The 17902-nt window shown below is 41.6% G+C and overlaps 3 protein-coding genes across 5 annotated transcripts; 2 read left to right on the top strand and 1 right to left on the bottom strand.

Moving 5' to 3' along the window:
• The first annotated feature begins 475 nt into the window (after positions 1-475).
• Positions 476-4586, top strand: dram2b (DNA-damage regulated autophagy modulator 2b). The gene is made up of 8 exons (XM_062408387.1): positions 476-699; positions 1810-2009; positions 2230-2297; positions 2382-2524; positions 2613-2790; positions 2956-3038; positions 3558-3650; positions 3893-4586. The coding sequence occupies exons 2-8, from the start codon at positions 1879-1881 to the stop codon at positions 4025-4027; spliced, it is 831 nt and encodes a 276-aa protein (XP_062264371.1). The 5' UTR covers positions 476-699; positions 1810-1878; the 3' UTR covers positions 4028-4586.
• A 549-nt stretch (positions 4587-5135) lies between these two features.
• Positions 5136-11342, bottom strand: c2h6orf89 (chromosome 2 C6orf89 homolog). Of its 3 annotated transcripts, none has more exons than XM_062408311.1 (8): positions 11053-11342; positions 10281-10535; positions 9520-9685; positions 9085-9233; positions 8850-9001; positions 8565-8700; positions 7838-7961; positions 5136-6844 (listed from the first exon to the last, which is right to left on the bottom strand). In XM_062408311.1, the coding sequence occupies exons 2-8, from the start codon at positions 10467-10469 to the stop codon at positions 6762-6764; spliced, it is 999 nt and encodes a 332-aa protein (XP_062264295.1). In that variant the 5' UTR covers positions 10470-10535; positions 11053-11342; the 3' UTR covers positions 5136-6761. The 3 variants fall into 3 exon arrangements, with proteins under 3 accessions (XP_062264295.1, XP_062264303.1, XP_062264286.1); XM_062408319.1 differs by having other exon boundaries at positions 11094-11342; XM_062408302.1 differs by having other exon boundaries at positions 11195-11342.
• A 1279-nt stretch (positions 11343-12621) lies between these two features.
• nfs1 (NFS1 cysteine desulfurase) lies at positions 12622-17570 on the top strand. The gene is made up of 13 exons (XM_062408208.1): positions 12622-12955; positions 13738-13814; positions 13906-14022; positions 14156-14239; positions 14481-14633; positions 14765-14858; positions 15011-15145; positions 15245-15402; positions 15480-15585; positions 15735-15816; positions 15913-15996; positions 16353-16442; positions 16704-17570. Exons 1-13 carry the CDS (start codon positions 12850-12852, stop codon positions 16765-16767), a joined length of 1350 nt encoding a protein of 449 aa, XP_062264192.1. The 5' UTR covers positions 12622-12849; the 3' UTR covers positions 16768-17570.
• Positions 17571-17902: the final 332 nt, after the last annotated feature.

Below are 17902 nucleotides of genomic sequence, written 5' to 3'. Positions count from 1 at the left end.
TGAAGTGATTTCTTTATTTTGATGTTTGATTTTGAAGTTTGGGGAGAGAACAGGGAACAATAGAATGTACGGTGGCCGAGAGACGCAAACAGATGCAACATCTTGATCAATATTACGACACACGCGCTGCCAAAAGTGACATATTTGCAAATGTGTGTTTCTGTATATATGCATGTGTTGTGTCTTTAATATATAGATTTAATATTGCTTTAAAAAAAAACACACGCAACAATATGCATGAACAATTAATGAACCATCATTAAAATATATTCAATGATTGTTGCTTGGCTCAAATCTTTAGAGCTAACAGCAGACAAGGAATGACTTAAATGGCAAAATGGCAGCGCACTTCTGTGTTTGCACGTGTCATCAAATCGATTAAGTCGTTTTTTCTTAACTTCCTCTTGGCCTTTTTCTATTCGCGTTTGTTTTCTTAATTCGCGACGCGTTGGGCTCTCTCGGCCACCGTAGATTTGCCTTTGAGTCCTAATCCAGGGCAGAAGATCCCCCGACCTCCTGTCACCAGGACCCTAAACAACATCGAGTCTGTGAACTTGTTAAACTTCACGTGTCAGACTGGGAACTCTCAGCATCTGGAAAGGCGTCTTACTTTGACTCTCTTGGCTCCAGCTACTGGTTTAAAGTTCGGTGACTGGTGTCGTTACTGGAGAATCATGCTCGTTACTGGACTCGAGTAACGTGAGTTTCATTATGTTTGTGTCCACGTGACCGCTGCGATTAAACCTTCCTCAGTCGAGCAGCAGATTTTGCGCTAACATTGCCCAGCTAGCATCTTTTGCTATTATACAGTGTTTGCTAACCACTTAGCTTAATGCTACTGTGTATGTGTGTCAGACGTGTGTTCAGTGTTAGCCGATACGTGCGTCCTGTGGTGTTTGTTATCCTCTCAGCAAGTTAACGTGGTAATCTGTGATATATGTTGCTCAGATTCGGTCAAACGCGTTAAATTGACTTGAGTTTTAAATGGAGTTTGGTTTGTTGATCAGGGAGGACAGCTGTAACATTCATTTTCACTTCCGCACTGAGATCAAGGGGGGATCTGGGTCCTGTGATGTTACTCTGTCACAGAAGATCAGTGTTGTCTCTCCAGGAAGTCACATGATCACACACCAAATCAACACCATTTGTATTGGTCAGATTTGTTACTCTGAATACATCCAATAATTTAGGTATTTAAATGTTTTTATTCCCTAACCCTCATATTTATATATTCTCAAAATTGAACCAACTACATTTTTCCAGATTTGTGAATTTCCAGATTTAATGAGGAGTGATTTTTGTCTAAAATGGAGAAGAATGTCCAGGGAGGTGTTTCCAGATGTTTTGTTTGTTAGATGAACAACTGGTTCAAACTTCGACTTCTGCTCAGGGTCCAAGATTTGTTCTATATCATTTGGATCGATTTGCAGAGGAGTTTTTTATTTGTCATATAATAAATATAATAAACCTATAGAAATCTACAGTATTATCCCTTCACAGGAGAACTGCTGTAGCCAACATCGATTTTAATTATCTATACATCTCATGATTCTTCAAACTTATCTGACTGATAAAATGAAATCTAAATCCAGCCTTTTTGTTTTTCAGCATTTTGACTTTGTATAATTCGTATGTTCTATTTTATCACATAGATGCAAATTATAAAGAATAATAAATGAATGAAAATAATTGTCTTTTTCATTCATCATCTGTAGGAGAGAATGAAGCTGCAGCTCAGGTGTTGATCACAGCAGTGTAATGCATATGTGTGTGTCAGTGTGTATATCACTCTTTGTGTGTTGTGTACAGGGTGGAGTGAACCAGCAACACACACACACACACACACACTCACTCGCACACACACTCGGTGGAGAGACAATGTGGTGGTTCCAGCAGGGTCTGTGTTTCCTGCCCGCCGCTCTGGTCGTCTGGACGTCGGCGTCCTTCGTCTTTGCGTACATCACATCGGTGGTGCTGAGACATGTGGATCCTCTTGTGCCGTACATCAGGTGTGAGTCTGGACACACACACGTCACCTCTGTTATATCTCTGGGTGATGAAAAGACATTCAAAATATTGTATTGGTTTCCCCCTAAAGGGCCTTAGAAGAAATTAAAGAGTCGGACATTTAGTTTGGAAAAGTTTCAGATCTTTTGTTTTGGCTTCTCTTTTTTTCTCAGTTTAACTCAATGAGTCAAACGTCTTTTGTGTGTTTGTTGTGTGTTTCAGCGACACAGGAACGATGGCACCAGAGAGGTGTGTGTTCGGCATCATGCTGGATGTGTCGGCCTTTTTAGGTAACAAATATATTCCCTTGTCTTGTCCATATTATCTATCAGCACCGATTCTTTGGAGATGTATTTAAAGTGATGTGTTTGCAGGTATTGCCACGGTCTACGTGCGTTACAAACAGGTGGAGGCTCTGACGGGTGGAGACAAGCTCACGCTCCACAGACTGAACCGCTTCGCCCTGCTGCTCGGCTGGACCAGCTCCCTCGGGATGTGCGTGGTCGCCAACTTCCAGGTGAGTGCCGCTGATCCTGGATCAGTTCACAGCTGTGCAGGGCCGGCAGTAAATGTGTAACTCTGTGTGCGTGTGTGTGTCGGAGCAGAAGACCACGCTGTTCGCCATGCACCTGTTGGGGGCGGTGCTCACCTTCGGGGTCGGGGCCCTCTACATCCTGGTTCAGGCAGTGCTGTCGCTCAAGATGCAACCTCACGTGCACAGCAGGGGCATCTACCTGATCCGCCTCGGCATCGGAGTCTGGACCCTGGGCAGCATCATCTCCAGTATCCTTTAACACAGTGAGTCAGTAGGAGCACAGTCCTAGTGATCACAATCCCTGAGGAACGGTTGTGGTGAAGGTGTAGAGAGACACAATCCTCTCAGATCTCCTCTGAACACGTTACAGCTGCGACGGGAACAAAGAGTCTTGATCTTTAACAGTTTGTCAGTGTTTGTATCGTCAGTCATCTTGTACAGCAGTTTACCAGGAGTGGACTTACCTCACAAACTGCACTGGACTCCTGGAGAGAAGGTCAGTCGTCGTCTGTGTGTCTGTGTGCTTGTGTGTGTGTGTGTGTGTGTGTTGTGTTGTGTTGTTAATTTTCAACATTGTGGAGCCAATATGACCACATTAGACCAGATACATCAAAGTCTGCAACTCCACTCAGGTGTAACTGAATTAAACTGCAATTTCAATATCTGGGAAACGTAATTATTTATATGTGCAATCACTTACACTGTTCATATAATGTTTATATTAGATATTTAGTATTTTTATTATTTTTATATTTCCCTGTGTTTATGCTTGTATAGATATTTTACTATCTATTTAGTGGGATTTATCATAACATGTCTAAACTTATCTTAACTTGTCCTGTCCAATCTCTGACTTTCAGTATTTGTACTTGAGTTACACTTCTGCTTTGAGAAACATTAACTTTTAAGTTAGGATCTAAATCAGGAGAAGCATTAAACCAAGTGCTTACATGTTGCTTTCAGTGCTCAAGATGGATACACAACTTTTAAATTGATGGTTTTCATTTTTTTCCAGGGTTACACGGCTCACTTGATCAGCACCGTGTCGGAATGGTCTCTGGCTTTCTCCTTCATCAGCTTCTTCCTCACCTACATCAGAGATTTCCAGGTATTTAGTCCTGGAAATCTGTCAGGAAGGGACAGCTGTTGTTCACCGAGAAATAGTTTTCAATTCTTTTATAGAACAGATTAAATAAAGATTTATGTGTTGAAAGATGCTGGTGTCTGTCAATCTCTCGTCCAACTGTGTGACACCAAGAAAATTAGATTGATCAAGTATCAACCTTTTTAATTAAAGACCTGGGTTGAGAGACTACTGACAAACATTTTCTTCTTTTTGTGTTAATGTAGAAAATAAACTTGCGAGCGGAGGTGGATTTGCAGAGCAGCCACCTGTACGACTCTCCCCATGGGAGCTTCGCGGATTCACATCCTCACAAACGTGAAGCGTCCGAGTCTTCTCCGCTGCTGGCCGGAGGAACGTGACCCACCAGAGGGCGTCTGAAGAAAAACTGCTTCTTCTAAACACGTTTAACAGTTTCTTCTAGAGAGTTTCTAAAAGCTGTGCTGGCTCTTAAAGGGTCAGTCCGCCCAAACGTACCCGCTGTCCTCCCTCTGCCTGTATCTATCATAGAGATGCCAAGCGGTGGAATTTTGTATATCTCTTTTTATATTTTAAATGTGAGCCAATGGTTCTATAAACTGTCAGGGGAGAAAACACTATGTATGGTTTCCAGTCCATCTTGTTCAGCTTACAGCAGCCTAATGGTTTTTTAAAGACTGTGATTTTAATGCCTTGTTCTGAGGAGGGTTTTAATATTTACAGCTTTTATTGAAGCCGGGGACGTATCACTGACAACAGCTTAACATTTTACCTGCTGGGGAATCAGAAGATTAATTAACGTGCGTTAGTGCTAACCTGTCGAATAATTACACATTTCTATGCTAATGTAACTGTTTTTCATCAATCAATACATTTTTATGTAAGTATTTGTATTCAAGTTTCACTAATATAATGCAATAATAAAAAAATATCCCCCAAAAACATGTGATTTCTGTATTTTTTTCATTGTGCAATAAATTACAGAATTTAAATATGGAATTTATTATCTTTAAAAAGAAAATATATATATAACAACTTTACATTTTCTTTAACTAATAGGTTAAAGGTGCCATGTGTAAAAATGTAACTTTACATGTATGAATTGTTTTTAATTGTTCACGTGTTTATAGATTAGCGTGACGTCCGCCTGCCTGAAGCAACAACTGTGACACAAGATGAACTTGGCAACTCACATTATTTTTATAAAGCTGCAAATGTAGCTCTGCGGATTCGACTTAGTCTTTCAGTCAGAAGCTGAACTGATTAAACTATCAAATTTGATCTGTTTTAAATTGTTTTATCTCAAATACACCTTGAACCTATTCCAATGTTAATGATCTTTTCGTATTATGTAAATTCTCTTAAATACAGAAAGTGAGTTATGGCTTGATTTTTTTTTTTTTCACTGAGGTTATGTTGTCATTGCATTGTCTGTTCAGTAAAACCACATTTTCAAACACACATGTATCACACTTCAAAAAATCTCACAGATGGAAGCAAATACAGCGATTTTTAATTTTCTCATAAAACTATGACATTTCTATGCAAAGCGAACAATTTTAGAGATTCGCCCCCTGATTTGTTCTTATAACTGGAGTCTGGAAACTTGAACCAAACAAGGGCGTGCTTCTCTAAAACACAGAAATTCAGATGACAGGCTTTTACTTTGGCAAACTGATTTTATAATAGACTTCCTGTCCACACCGTGAAAAACCCTGATCATGCACAAAATATTTTTTCTGCTCCCTCGTGGATTGTTGTTTTCTCAGAATCTGCTGGAGATGATCTGTTAACCTCAGTCCTGATAATCACAGGTATAATAATATTACAACACATTATTAATTAAAGTTAATGGCTTCAACATATATACAATCATAACAATAAATAATTACAGTGAATTAGATAAGCAGCTTTTTCCATAAAATCTCCAAATTAAAAACACCTTGAGAAGATAAATATGTGAGAGGAAAATAAACTATAGAAGATGTCTCGGTTTGTGATGCGTTGTGAGTTTGAGCTGTAAGTTTTTAAAGGTTCAGTTCACCCACATAACTCCTCCGGTGAGTCTGAATGTTGTAGTTTTATTTCTTGTTATGAGACAAATTAGTCCTTTAATGACTGATTAATAATTAAACTAGAATAGATTAATTACAGATTCCTCTGTAGAAAATACTTACTTACTTTCCCTTAATTACAAGTTTAAAGAAAACCAACATCGTCAGGAAGCAGCTTTTTCATTGCAGCAGGACTGGGTCATTTCCAGTTCTGTTTTAAGATGTCAATAAGAAATTCCTGATGCCAAAAATAAATCAATTCCCAGAACGTTCAGAGTGAATGAACATGATGCTCAGACTGTTTTAATTTAATTAGATTATTAGAGGCCAGGGACAAAGTGAGCTGTGGGTTCTTACTGAGCTCAATGTGATTCTTAACTTCCTGAATAAAGTCAATTAGAAAATACACGATGGAAACTTAACAGCTGCATTGACCATCCAACTGAACAGGTTTCTTTAGTCTGACATGGTGCTCATGATATTCTCTGTTTGGGCGAAGTGGTTATTTTGCATCCATCAAGTCGACATTGTTATTTCCAACAACCTCTTTAGGTGCAGAGATCAACAGACAGAAAGATTACATCCACTTTCTAAATCACACAACGCTGTGATTGATGATTTTGTTTACTGGAAAAGGTTGTAAATTGACACGACAGCAGATCAGACGGATCGTTGATGTGCGTGGGGGTTCAAAAGGTGATCCAGTACCTTCTGAAAAAGAGATTTTCTTGAGTTCTGCTTGAAGCTATGGCAAAATAACATGCAGGACATCAGAGCTGCTGTTCACATGGATAAAACATCAGACCTCCACTCTTTAAACAAGTAGGAAATGCAGTTTTTCCTTAATGAAGTCATGTGTGCAGTGGTTTCCAGTTCTCTGAGGAGATCCCCCAGGTTTAGTAGACGGGTAGAAGACAGGAGGGTTATAAGGCATCAGTGGACGGGGCCACACAGAGGCTGAGGCGCTCTGAAGCGCCTCTGCAGGAAGTCTCAAACATTCACAGCTGATCTTCGTGTTCTGGGTCCTCAACTCTGTCCTCCTTCGCTGCGCTCCGCCCGGATGTTAAAAGGTTGATCCGTCACAGATGATGTTCTGGCCTCGGCCGGGGAAAAGCTCCATCTGCCAGTACCGAGGGTCAGCGTACACTGCACAGGTCAAAAGGTCAAAGGAAACAACTGTCAGAGCAGGCAGCTTCAGCAGCCACATGAGACAGTTACTGCAGATAACACACACCTCAAACTCTACACAGGAGAGTTTTAGAAAAGCTGATTTGTTCTCAGATCAGATGCTTCGCTTCAGTTCACCTCTTATCTTTTCCATCATTTCATCATGTGGACATATTGAACTGTTTTGATTCTGTGGGAAATACTAGCTTGACTTTGAAGTGGTGCATTTGATAAGGTTGGTGGTTTGAGCTGAAAGTCTCATGACTGAATCTGGAGTTTTTTCATGAGCAGATGAATGACTGTAAACGTTTCATGCACTAATTCTAATATCAGTGTGGTAAATTGTCGTGCCCAGAGGATCACAGGCCGCTGATTTGGTTGCTACTTTGTATTAATATATTTTGTTGTTCTCATTATCGCATTGTTATGGTTAGTTTGGTTGGATTCTAGTAGTTATTGATGCCTTTAGATAAACAGGTGGACAGGGATAGGACAGATATCTGGAAAGTCAATGTATGTGTGTATCTAATTATTTATTGCACGGTCTTGTAAGTGAGTTAATGAATTGTAAAACCTATCATAAGTTTAGTGCAACAATCTACTATTATCTTCCTACATAATAATGTGTGTGCACAAGATTAAAAACAATAATTTCTACAAAGCATCTTTTAAAAAACACATTTTTGTATAGGAGTCCTTGTGCGTAACTTTAAAAAAATCCTCATCAGGCTGAATTAGTAATTTACTGAATAATTTGTTAAATAATAATAATGCACAGAAAATGCTGATAACTGATAACAAGATAAAAACTATATTGTATAAATTCAGGGGCTCTGATTAAACAATTCATTTATTGTGATAGACTAAATGTTGTTGTAGCCTGATGTGATTTGTGGTATTAAGTAGTTATTTCTTTCTCATGTCCACATGTTGGATGTGTTTGTGGATAGAAACAGAAGCAGCAGACGTTACCCATGTCTCCAGGTGTGAGCCACAGGTTGAAGGAGCTGCAGTGTTTCTGACAGCGATGAACAGGCAGAACTCGAACTGTGGGCAGCCCCTCACCCACCACCAGCCAGCCCAGCACCCTGACGCCCTGTAACACACACAGCAGACCCACAACAAACACTGAATGATGATAGAACGCTGTGGACCACCACTGACATCCCACAGTCTGATACCTAACAACTAAACATAAGCCCACTTCTGTAGAAATGCAGCAAATTAAATATTTGAAAGTGGACGTTAAGCTAGCAGCAGCAGCAGCTGTCATGGAAGAAAACAAATATTTGTGTGCATGAGTCAATTTATCATAAGCATTATTTAATATTTCATGTCCACAAATTAACAGAAAGCAGCATTAATCAAACGAAAACCTCTCCACCCTGTAAATTCTTTTTAACGAACAGTTTGATGCTATCACAGTCTGTTCTTAGATAGAAACCTGTGGAGAAACAGGAATGTGGTGGGCAGTGATGTGTGTCTGACTTCCTGTTGTGTCTGTAATATCAAAACTCATGACACCGATATGCGTTTCATTTGTCTCAGAGACTGGTTGTTATTGTGTCATTTTATTTTGAAAGGAAAATGTATTACGGATAGTTATTATTGTTGTAGTTTTCCTGTGAGTAACAATGACACTGTATTTAGGTCTTGTGTGTTTCTCATTGTGAGGACATCTGGACTCAGCTGGACTCACCTTGCTCTGGGAGTTCGTGCTGTGGGTGACCAGGCACCGCTGCAGGATGGTGCCCGCACTGTCCAGCAGGGGACAGAGCTCCGCCTTGGGGAAGAGCCACCTCAACACCTTCTCCCTGGTTCCAGAGCTGAACCTCCTGCAGAGACAACACAACACACATCGTCAATCATTACATTCCCCTGTGGGCAGCAGATTTATCAAACTAACCTAAATATCACACATAAATCAAAATTATGTGAAGTTTTCTTTTCAGGCAATGTTTCATAATTGAACACAATTGTGCACCAGAGCAGGGTGAAGTTGGCGGGTCCCTGAGGGAGGCCGAAGTTGTGGTTCTGCAGGCCGTCCTCCTCTTCCAGCAGAATGGACATGGACCCTGAATGGGCCAAGTAGAGCTCCTCCAGCTGCTGCCGCTGGACGCTGAGAGACTCCCCACCCTGCAGGGACCAGCACGAACAAGAGGGTTGGGTTAGACAGAGGACATGTCAGAGGGCTAACTGCGGCTGTGTTGACCTCTGACCTTCAACAGGACGAGCTGTGGCCCCCGTCGCAGATTCACTGTCCCTCTAAGGCTTTCTGGGACCTCCAGCACGGAGGAGATCTCTGCACAGCCCGAACAGTTCACCAGACTGTGCCTGAGCGAGCCGGCGCTCCACCATTCATGGAAACCTGCAAAAGCCACACATTAACTACAATCACACTACTTAAGTCTTAAATTGCTTGGTAAGTTTTATCCCTTGAGCCCAAAATCCCCAGTCTAATGTTATTGGTCAGCTTTCAGACTTTTTGTGGTTGTTCAACGATTATTGTCAGAAATCAACAGTTTGTTTCAACTTTTCATTCGATACAAGCGAAATTGTCATTAGTGAAAAAAATCACACTGAAAAAGTGTGGTTTTATGTGTGCGTTTGTGAGAGCTATTGGAAACAGGAATATTGAGTGATGGTGTTCAGACCTTGCAGGTTGTACTTCTTGGCGATGGGCAGAGACAACAGGCGCACGTGGCTGAGGGGCGACGACCAGTTGTAGCAGCCCAGGTTAACCAGACCGAGCTGGGGGGAAGTCTGAGGGTAGGTGAAGGCCAGAGCTGCCACCAGCAGGAGGCCCACTACCACCACAAACTGCAAAGACAGCAGGGACATTAGCAACACAGAGAGACGTGTCCTTCCTCAGAGCACAGACAAGTGGGAGTCAACCTTTTAAGTCTGTATACTCTATGACAAATGATTTGTTTTAGACCAAGTGTATAATTTGTTATTAATGGAAATAAATTAATCTCGCAGTTTGATCTGATTCGATTTGCTTTTTAGGTAAAATTTGGGCCGAAAGAAGTAAAGCTTCAGACGTTTTATTGTGAAACTTTTGTGGCTTTTTATTGCTGCTGTGCTGCCGACTGAGGGAAAAACTTTCTACCAAAGCCTCACGTGGGTCTTTCAGTCATATAATGTTTCTCCTGTCTGAAAAACACTTACAAAACTAAAAGAGAAGTCAATTCAAAACAATAACAGGCTGAGAATTCTGAGCATTGCTATAAGAGAGCCTGTGACCCAAGCATTTCATAGCCAGCGACTGCATAATGTTATTGTTGTGCATTTGACATATAAAATTTTGAATGTTGAAAACCTCACAGTTAAGAGGCATTGACATGCTAAGTGCTTTAAGGGTTTTCAGTGAATAATTGAGTTTCTGTGCAGTGTAATATGTGCACTGCCTGACCTTGATGGTGGCTCTCAGGATGGGGAACTGCGGGGGCTCTCTCCTGGGCTCGTTGGTCTCCAGGACCTGCTTGATGAACCTCTCGATCTCCCTCTCCGACATGCCGTAGCGGTAGCCCGACTGCCGGAGGATGTCGATGCTCTCGGACAGTTTGTCGTAGATGCATGGCTCGCTCGTCGTCGTACCCATGGCGGCAGCTTCTTGGTCCAACGCATCAATCTTCAGCTGCTCTGGGGTCTGGGAGCCTGGTGTGCCCTGTGAGGTGGTCTGAGATGTTAGCTGACACAGCATAACCATTCAACACCAGTTGATCATTATGGCCAGAACACTCTACTGTACTGATAAACTGCTCTGTGGTATTCATCAACTCGTTCTCCTTTTGCAGAGAGGGAAAGTTGTGTTTACTCCTCAGCCTGTGGTCAACCTGTAAAGGTCACGGTAGATAGTTTTGCGTATCCTTGGCTTTGAAATAGAACCAAATATCGTGGTTTCCTGTGATGTCATACAGACAGAGAGCAGGAAAGGGAGAAAGAGATTGCATTGTCCAATATAAACATAACACACAACATAAAGTGCTCGAGTAAAAAAGTTTTTCCGACCGAAATAAATTGAAGCAAACTGATATAAGGAACTATGCTAGAAGTTGTGTTAACTACGTAGCATAAAGTAGTTCATTCAGAGATGCGGGATGTCGTTAAGTGTGAAACTGTTTTTAAACATCACTCGATCATTACATTAACGAATGTTTCGACGTAATAACGCAGGTGATTACCGGAGGCGCAGAGAAGCACCGAGCAGCTGCGACTGACGTACCGACAGCAGTCCACTGACAGGTTAGCTTGTGATGCTAGCCTCGGCTAACGCGCTCACTTTCCACGCAGAACCAAGCTCCAGACACAAAGTGCGGGTCTGACCTCAACGTGAGATCCGCCGCTGCCGAGGAGACGCTCATGTCTCTCGTCCCGGATTCGAATCGATGTGGTAAACAGGAAATAAGCTAAGTTGCTAACTACGGTGCATGGCTGCCACAAACCGACGAGGCTCTTCTTCTTCTCCTTTTGTTTTTTTGGTAGTTGTGATGTCCCCGCGCATGTTACTGCCCCCTACTGGATTAAGATATGGCCACAACAATCACAAAACATGTTCTTGAAATCAAACTAAAATACACAAAGATACAAACTGTGGATACTTTTTATAAATGATGAGCAAATATAACACACACAAAAATATTACTTTAAATTATTTCTATGGAGAATGTACTTTTTCTTTGTCGTTTTTTCGTAATGCTTCATGAGAAATTGCTTATATAGAGCCTGACACGCACAAACCAGGGTGATTTAGTCTTAAATCCTTATACAAGTGTCCAACATTAAATTGACCTCTACCAGATAATCAAATTCAGGCAGAATGGTCTTTTTTGGCACAAAGAACAATAATATATATCCATTCTTTCTGCTGGTGTGGTTAGAAAACATCTAAAGGAGTAAAGAGAGGTAGAAGGTGTTGATATAATGCTAAATGGTAAATGTATTTGTATTTATATAGCACTTTACTATTCTTGATGACCACTCAAAGCTCTTAACAGTACAGTTTCACATTCACCCATTCACACACACATTCATACAGTGCATCTATTAGCAGCACTTTTTTGATGCTGGAATAACTCGTTGAACTTTAAATTGCATTAACAATGTTTCAGATAATGTGAGAAAATAATCTTTGGAACTGAGAATAACTCCAGAGGAGCTGAGCCAATGTTTCGTAAACTCGTCGTTGTAGCCAATCAGAGGCCAGATAACAATATAAGCCCCGCCTCCGGTAGTTACAAAACAACTCAGTCTGACCAATGAGAGCGCAGGGTGTCAGGGTGCCTGTTTCCGGTACTTGTGCAACCAAAAACTGCACCGACCCAGAGATACGTCAAGCTGCTGTATGGATCATGACATGTTCCGGGAAATCCACAAGAATAAAATGTTAAAAAAAATAAATAACAACATTAAATATAAACTAAGAGTATTTACTATGGAAAACAGCGATACACTTAAATAAAACAATCACAAAGAAAACAAGCATCAGATATCCAGTAATGACAAAAGAAATTATCAGTTAAATGACAAAACGGATAGAATAAGTAAAAGGTGAACCGTGGATAACAAAGTCAATTAAAAAGCAAAATATCTCCAAATATCCAGTCTCCATTACAATCATCCAGGATAGATAGTTTTAAAATGTAAAATATATATTTAATCATGTATATTCTAGTTGAGAATAGTGTTGTTTTACTGTTTTTGTTGACAGTGTTTTACTGTGAAGGTCCAGGTCGGAAGTGTGTGTTGTTCTCCACCTTCACTTTGACCTGGATGTGACTGAGCAGCTTCTCAAGCTCAATAAAACTTCACCCACGTTGTTCTCTCTTGTTTTACTCTTCAATCGTCTCCTCCGTGTTTTTCCTCAACTGCCACCGGCCGCTTCGACTGCTTCACCCCGGTCTACTCTCGGCTGCGGTCCGCTCGTTGTTGTCTCCGGAGGGTCAGCGGGTCTTCCACGTGAAACCAGCCCGCCTCTGAAGATGCTTTCCTCGGCCAGGACCGTCTCCTCCCGGCTGCTCAGGCCGGCCACCTGGTTCCCGCTGCGGCTGGGCTCAGAGGGCAGAGCCGCTAGCTCCCTGCAGCAAGGTACTATCAAACTAACCGGTGTACAAGGCTCCGAGCAGCGGCGGCAGCGGTTAGCATGAAGCTAATCCCGAAGTGACGCAGTTTAGGGAGGACACAAGAAACCTCACAGAAAACAAACCGAGGAATGAAGAGTTAGATAACAAACACTTGAAATTTAAGAAAATACTATGAACTCACTTTAAATAATGAAACAGAGAACGAGATCACTGACTGAAAATTCAGTTTGATAATTCATAGGTTAATTAGTTTATCAAGCAAACGTGCTTTATTATATTAAACGGTGCCAGCTCTGTTCTGAATTTCCAATATCTTCTGCCTTAATTACATTTTTTATTTATTTATGTTATGTATTGTTTAAAGTATTTTCCCTGAATATTTTAGCGACTATTTGGGTTTTTGCAGGTTTAAGGGACGGGGCCTGACCACCGTGGATTGTTTTGGGAATAAAAACAATATACATATCTGCTGGTAACGATCAATATATTTCAGCTGCACCACAGACTTGAGAGCCATGAGGAACAAAACGCTTAAATCAACATGTGAGTCTTACATCACAGACAATATGTTCCCATAAATCAAAGTTGATTGGGGTTTATTCTTTACTCCAACGTAGTGTAGTGGTTGGTTTCAGTTCTCCAAGGGTTCTAGACACAGCTCCACATCCTGGTTTGATGAGGGACACCAGGGACTGCCCCTCCCGCCCTCTGTCACAGAAGTCTCAATTCATTGTTTCTGCTCAGATTCAATCTCATGTTGACCTTCTGCCTGTTGTTGTGCTGCAGAGGTCATCAAGAAACAGGAACTGGAGATAGATGAGCTCCGCCCCCTCTACATGGATTTTCAGGCCACCACACCAATGGTAACAATTATGTTGTCATAGATGGAGCAAATGTTAGATTCAGTGGAACAGTTGTTTAGTCCTGAACTCACTATTGTGTGTGTGTATGCAGGACCCCCGGGTGTTGGACGCCATGTTGCCCTACCAGGTGAACTACTACGGTAACCCTCATTCCAGGACACATGCCTACGGCTGGGAGAGCGAGAGCGCCATGGAGGTGGCCAGGAAGGTAAACAGACAATCATTTCCAATTTGTAAATGTTGTAAAGACAATTTGATTTCACTCATCTGCTTGATTCCATGAAGACTTAGTTTGATAGAGCGACATTAACTGTGTTCTCTCCGTCTCTCTCTCTGAGTAGCAGGTAGCTGACCTGATTGGTGCTGATCCAAGAGAGATTATCTTCACCAGTGGAGCCACAGAGTCCAACAACATGGCGATCAAGGTCTCACTTTGCTCCTCTTCATCACTTCCTTGTTCTCTTCTACGTCACCTTGTCTTTGCCCTCCTCCCACCACTATCCCCTCCTCCCTTTGTTTTGATTATCAATGAGAACTCAAATTAAAATGCTGTAAGAACCAAACAAGAACGGAAGGATCAGAAGAACACTGTAAGAACAGTTCTGGAACCGAGCTGGAACCAGTTTTACGAGGTAACTAATGACCACTCTTCTTTGTCTCATGCAGGGGGTGGCCAGGTTCTACCAGGCCAAGAAGCGTCATGTGATCACCACACAGACCGAACACAAATGTGTCCTGGACTCGTGTCGAGTTCTGGAATCAGAAGGATTCAGCATCTCTTACCTGCCAGTCATGCAGAATGGACTGCTGGACCTGGAGGTACACAAACACGGAATTTACACACAGAACCTACACAATAATCAACATCTACACAAGGATGTACAGAGCATTCTTTAAAATGTACTGAAGTAATTATATGTTTTTAAAAATAAGTGCGTGCATCTTTTCAGCTGCTTGAGGCCACCATCCGTCCTGACACATGTCTGGTGTCAGTGATGACTGTCAACAACGAGATTGGAGTCCAGCAGCCTATCAAGGAAATCGGTAACAATGAAAAGACGTTCATGTTATTGACTCCCAATTTCTGTCTAAATCAATCATGTCCCTGTGACCATGTAGAGCCTTCACCATGTTGACGATATAGTACTCTGATCAAAAACTGTGGACTCATTGAATTTCCCCCTTCCTGTTCTCAGGTCAGATTTGTCGCTCTAGAGGAGTCTTCCTTCACACCGATGCTGCTCAGGCTGTCGGAAAGATTCCCATGGACGTCACCGACTGGAAGATCGACTTGCTGTCCATCAGTGGTCACAAGCTCTACGGACCCAAAGGTTAGTCCTAACGTTAGCAGTTATTGGGTTGTGGGTTGGGCAGATCCACCCATACCAGTAAGTCAGATTGAGACGGTGTTTGTGTGTATATGTGTACAGGTGTGGGGGCTTTGTATGTGCGTCGCCGACCTCGGGTGCGTATGGAGCCGCTGCAGAACGGAGGCGGGCAGGAGAGGGGGCTGCGCTCCGGTACTGTCCCCACCCCACTGGCTGTCGGGCTGGGAGCTGCCTGCAGCATCGCCCAGCAGGAGATGGAGGTAAAGCAAACAGTCAAACATACAAACACTTAGCAAATGTACCCAAATATCCTTAATAAGTGTGTATATGTGTTTAGTATGATCATCACAGAGTGTCCATGTTGGCTAATCGTCTGGTCCAGAAGATCCAGGCTGCGACACCTGACGTTATAATGAACGGAGATCCAGTCCATCGCTACCCTGGTAAACACACGCCACAGTCTTGCTTGAATTTCAACTAAACCTTTATTATATCCCACTTAATGTTAGAGGTTTCGGTTTTATAGATGAGACATGAACTTATGTGTGTGTGTGTGTGTGTGTGTGTGTGTGTGTGTGTGTGTTTGTTTCAGGCTGTGTCAACCTGTCCTTTGCCTACGTGGAGGGAGAGAGTCTGTTGATGGCACTGAAGGATATCGCTCTATCATCTGGCAGGTCAGAGTCACTCTAAATGAACAGGAGCGAAGTTTATGAAAATTTATGTTGATTTTTTCAAGATGAATTAATATTTGTGTTTGTTTCAATGGACAGTGCATGTACCTCAGCGTCCCTGGAGCCCTCATACGTCCTCAGAGCAATCGGAGCAGATGAGGAGCTGGCTCATTCTTCCATCAGGTATAAACACTGGTCATCCCAGCTGGAATCAGATCGTAATAATGAATCATAATCCTGATTAATAAGGATGATTCAATCCACACTCTAATCCTGAAAATAACTCAATCTGATACGTTTGAATTTTATTTGTCATCTCATTGGAATAAAATGTCTTTAGGCACAGTGTATAAATTATGATCCTCAAGATTCTGAAGAAGTTTAAGTTAGTAATTGTTGTAAAAAGAAGCCGTCAAAACCAAAACAAATTTGTGAAGATCGTATGTCCTTGTGTCACACGAGAAGATGTCCTTTTGTTAATTTTTGTGTTTTCATCCTAATCTCATGTAGATTAATGTGAACCTGTGCTTGTGTGTCAGGTTTGGTATTGGCAGGTTCACCACAGAGGAAGAAGTCGACTACACGGCAGAGAAATGTATCCAACAGGTCAGCAGACTCCGAGAGATGAGGTGAGGTCACCTGGGATCCAGTGTTTCTCTTATTTTAGTATTTCTTTTCTACAATTCTTATTCTGATGTGATCTTCTGATTAGTGAACATGCTGTTATTATTAATGATAGAAATTATGAGCATGGTACTTTGGAACCGAATCATTAACCCATACATACAGTACGTGTCTATAAACCTTTAAAGTTGGATTATTTTTTTAAATGGTAATATTATTGTGTTAAACAGCCATTAACTTTGTGTCTGTCTGTGTCTTCATGTCAGTCCGCTGTGGGAGATGGTTCAGGAAGGCATCGACCTGAAGAGCATCAAGTGGACCCAGCACTAGACTCCTCCCACTACTAGTTCACTTCCTAGCTGCTGACAAAGATGATAGTGGCAATTATAATGGTTTCCAGGGAGTTCTGGGAACGGACCAGCTTTTTTTCTTCCCGTATACAAACACGCACAATCTTCCTGTCTGACTTGAAGTCTGTTTGTAGCTGTTGCTCTGTCGATGCTCCTGTAGTTGCTGTCGAGAGACGTTGCTCAGAGAGTTGAGCGACAACCTCCTGTTGTTGTATTCACTCTGTTGTAAAACAGTCGACCTCTGTTGCTCAACAAGTTGCTTCTGTGTGTTGACTGAGAAATTGTCAGAGGCCTGGATCACAAACTCCCTTCGTCGTTATCTGATTTCTTTGGGGTCACGTGGTTTCACTGAGTTTGACTTCAGTGATGATTTTAATGATGCCGTCATGAAGGTGTTTTTTATTTGGCACCGTTAGCTCAGAGTTTACTAAACCAGCTTTGATTCACAAATATTTACGTGCAAGAGAAGGAGTTCTTTGTGATGATATGACATGAAACTGTGATGCACGATATGTAACTTATTATTTCTCAACACAGGATTTACATCCAGAGATTTTAAGTTGAGGCGTTAAAGCTAGGTTACATTGGTGTGGGATGTATTGAAACAGCATTTTAAATATGTTGAGTATGTTCACATGTTCAGAAGAGACGTTGCTTTTTTTGTCTCATGATGAACAAATGATAATAATTATGTGATAACACCTTTATTCAGACTGTTTTTACAGATGTAAAGAACTACAGATACAAATCCTAAAGAAAAGTATTAAATCACTTCAGACTTGAGTCATGTTCTTTTTCTTCCTATTCCCACATCACACTTCTGTTTTGATCCGGATCACTTTACAACACTGAGGCAGTGATTTGACCAGCTCGTCACATGCGAGTGTCTAACATGGATCCTGAGACTCTGACCATGAAAACAAACTGATGGAATCGCTTGATAAATGTGAAGGAGGATTTCAACTCTTGTGTTTGTGTGTTCCTGGATGTGTCAGCTTATATTCATAGACTCAAGTATTTACTGTTACTCTCATCATATATTGTTATTCAATAAACTGCTGCTTCTTGGTTATGCAATAAAATGCTGTCTTATTTTTATTATCATACAAACAAGT

This window comes from Platichthys flesus, chromosome 2, assembly GCF_949316205.1.
Source record: "Platichthys flesus chromosome 2, fPlaFle2.1, whole genome shotgun sequence".
Classification (NCBI taxonomy): Eukaryota; Metazoa; Chordata; class Actinopteri; order Pleuronectiformes; family Pleuronectidae; genus Platichthys; species Platichthys flesus.
Note: the sequence above shows the minus strand (reverse complement) of the source record. Positions and strands in the feature narration are given on the sequence as shown.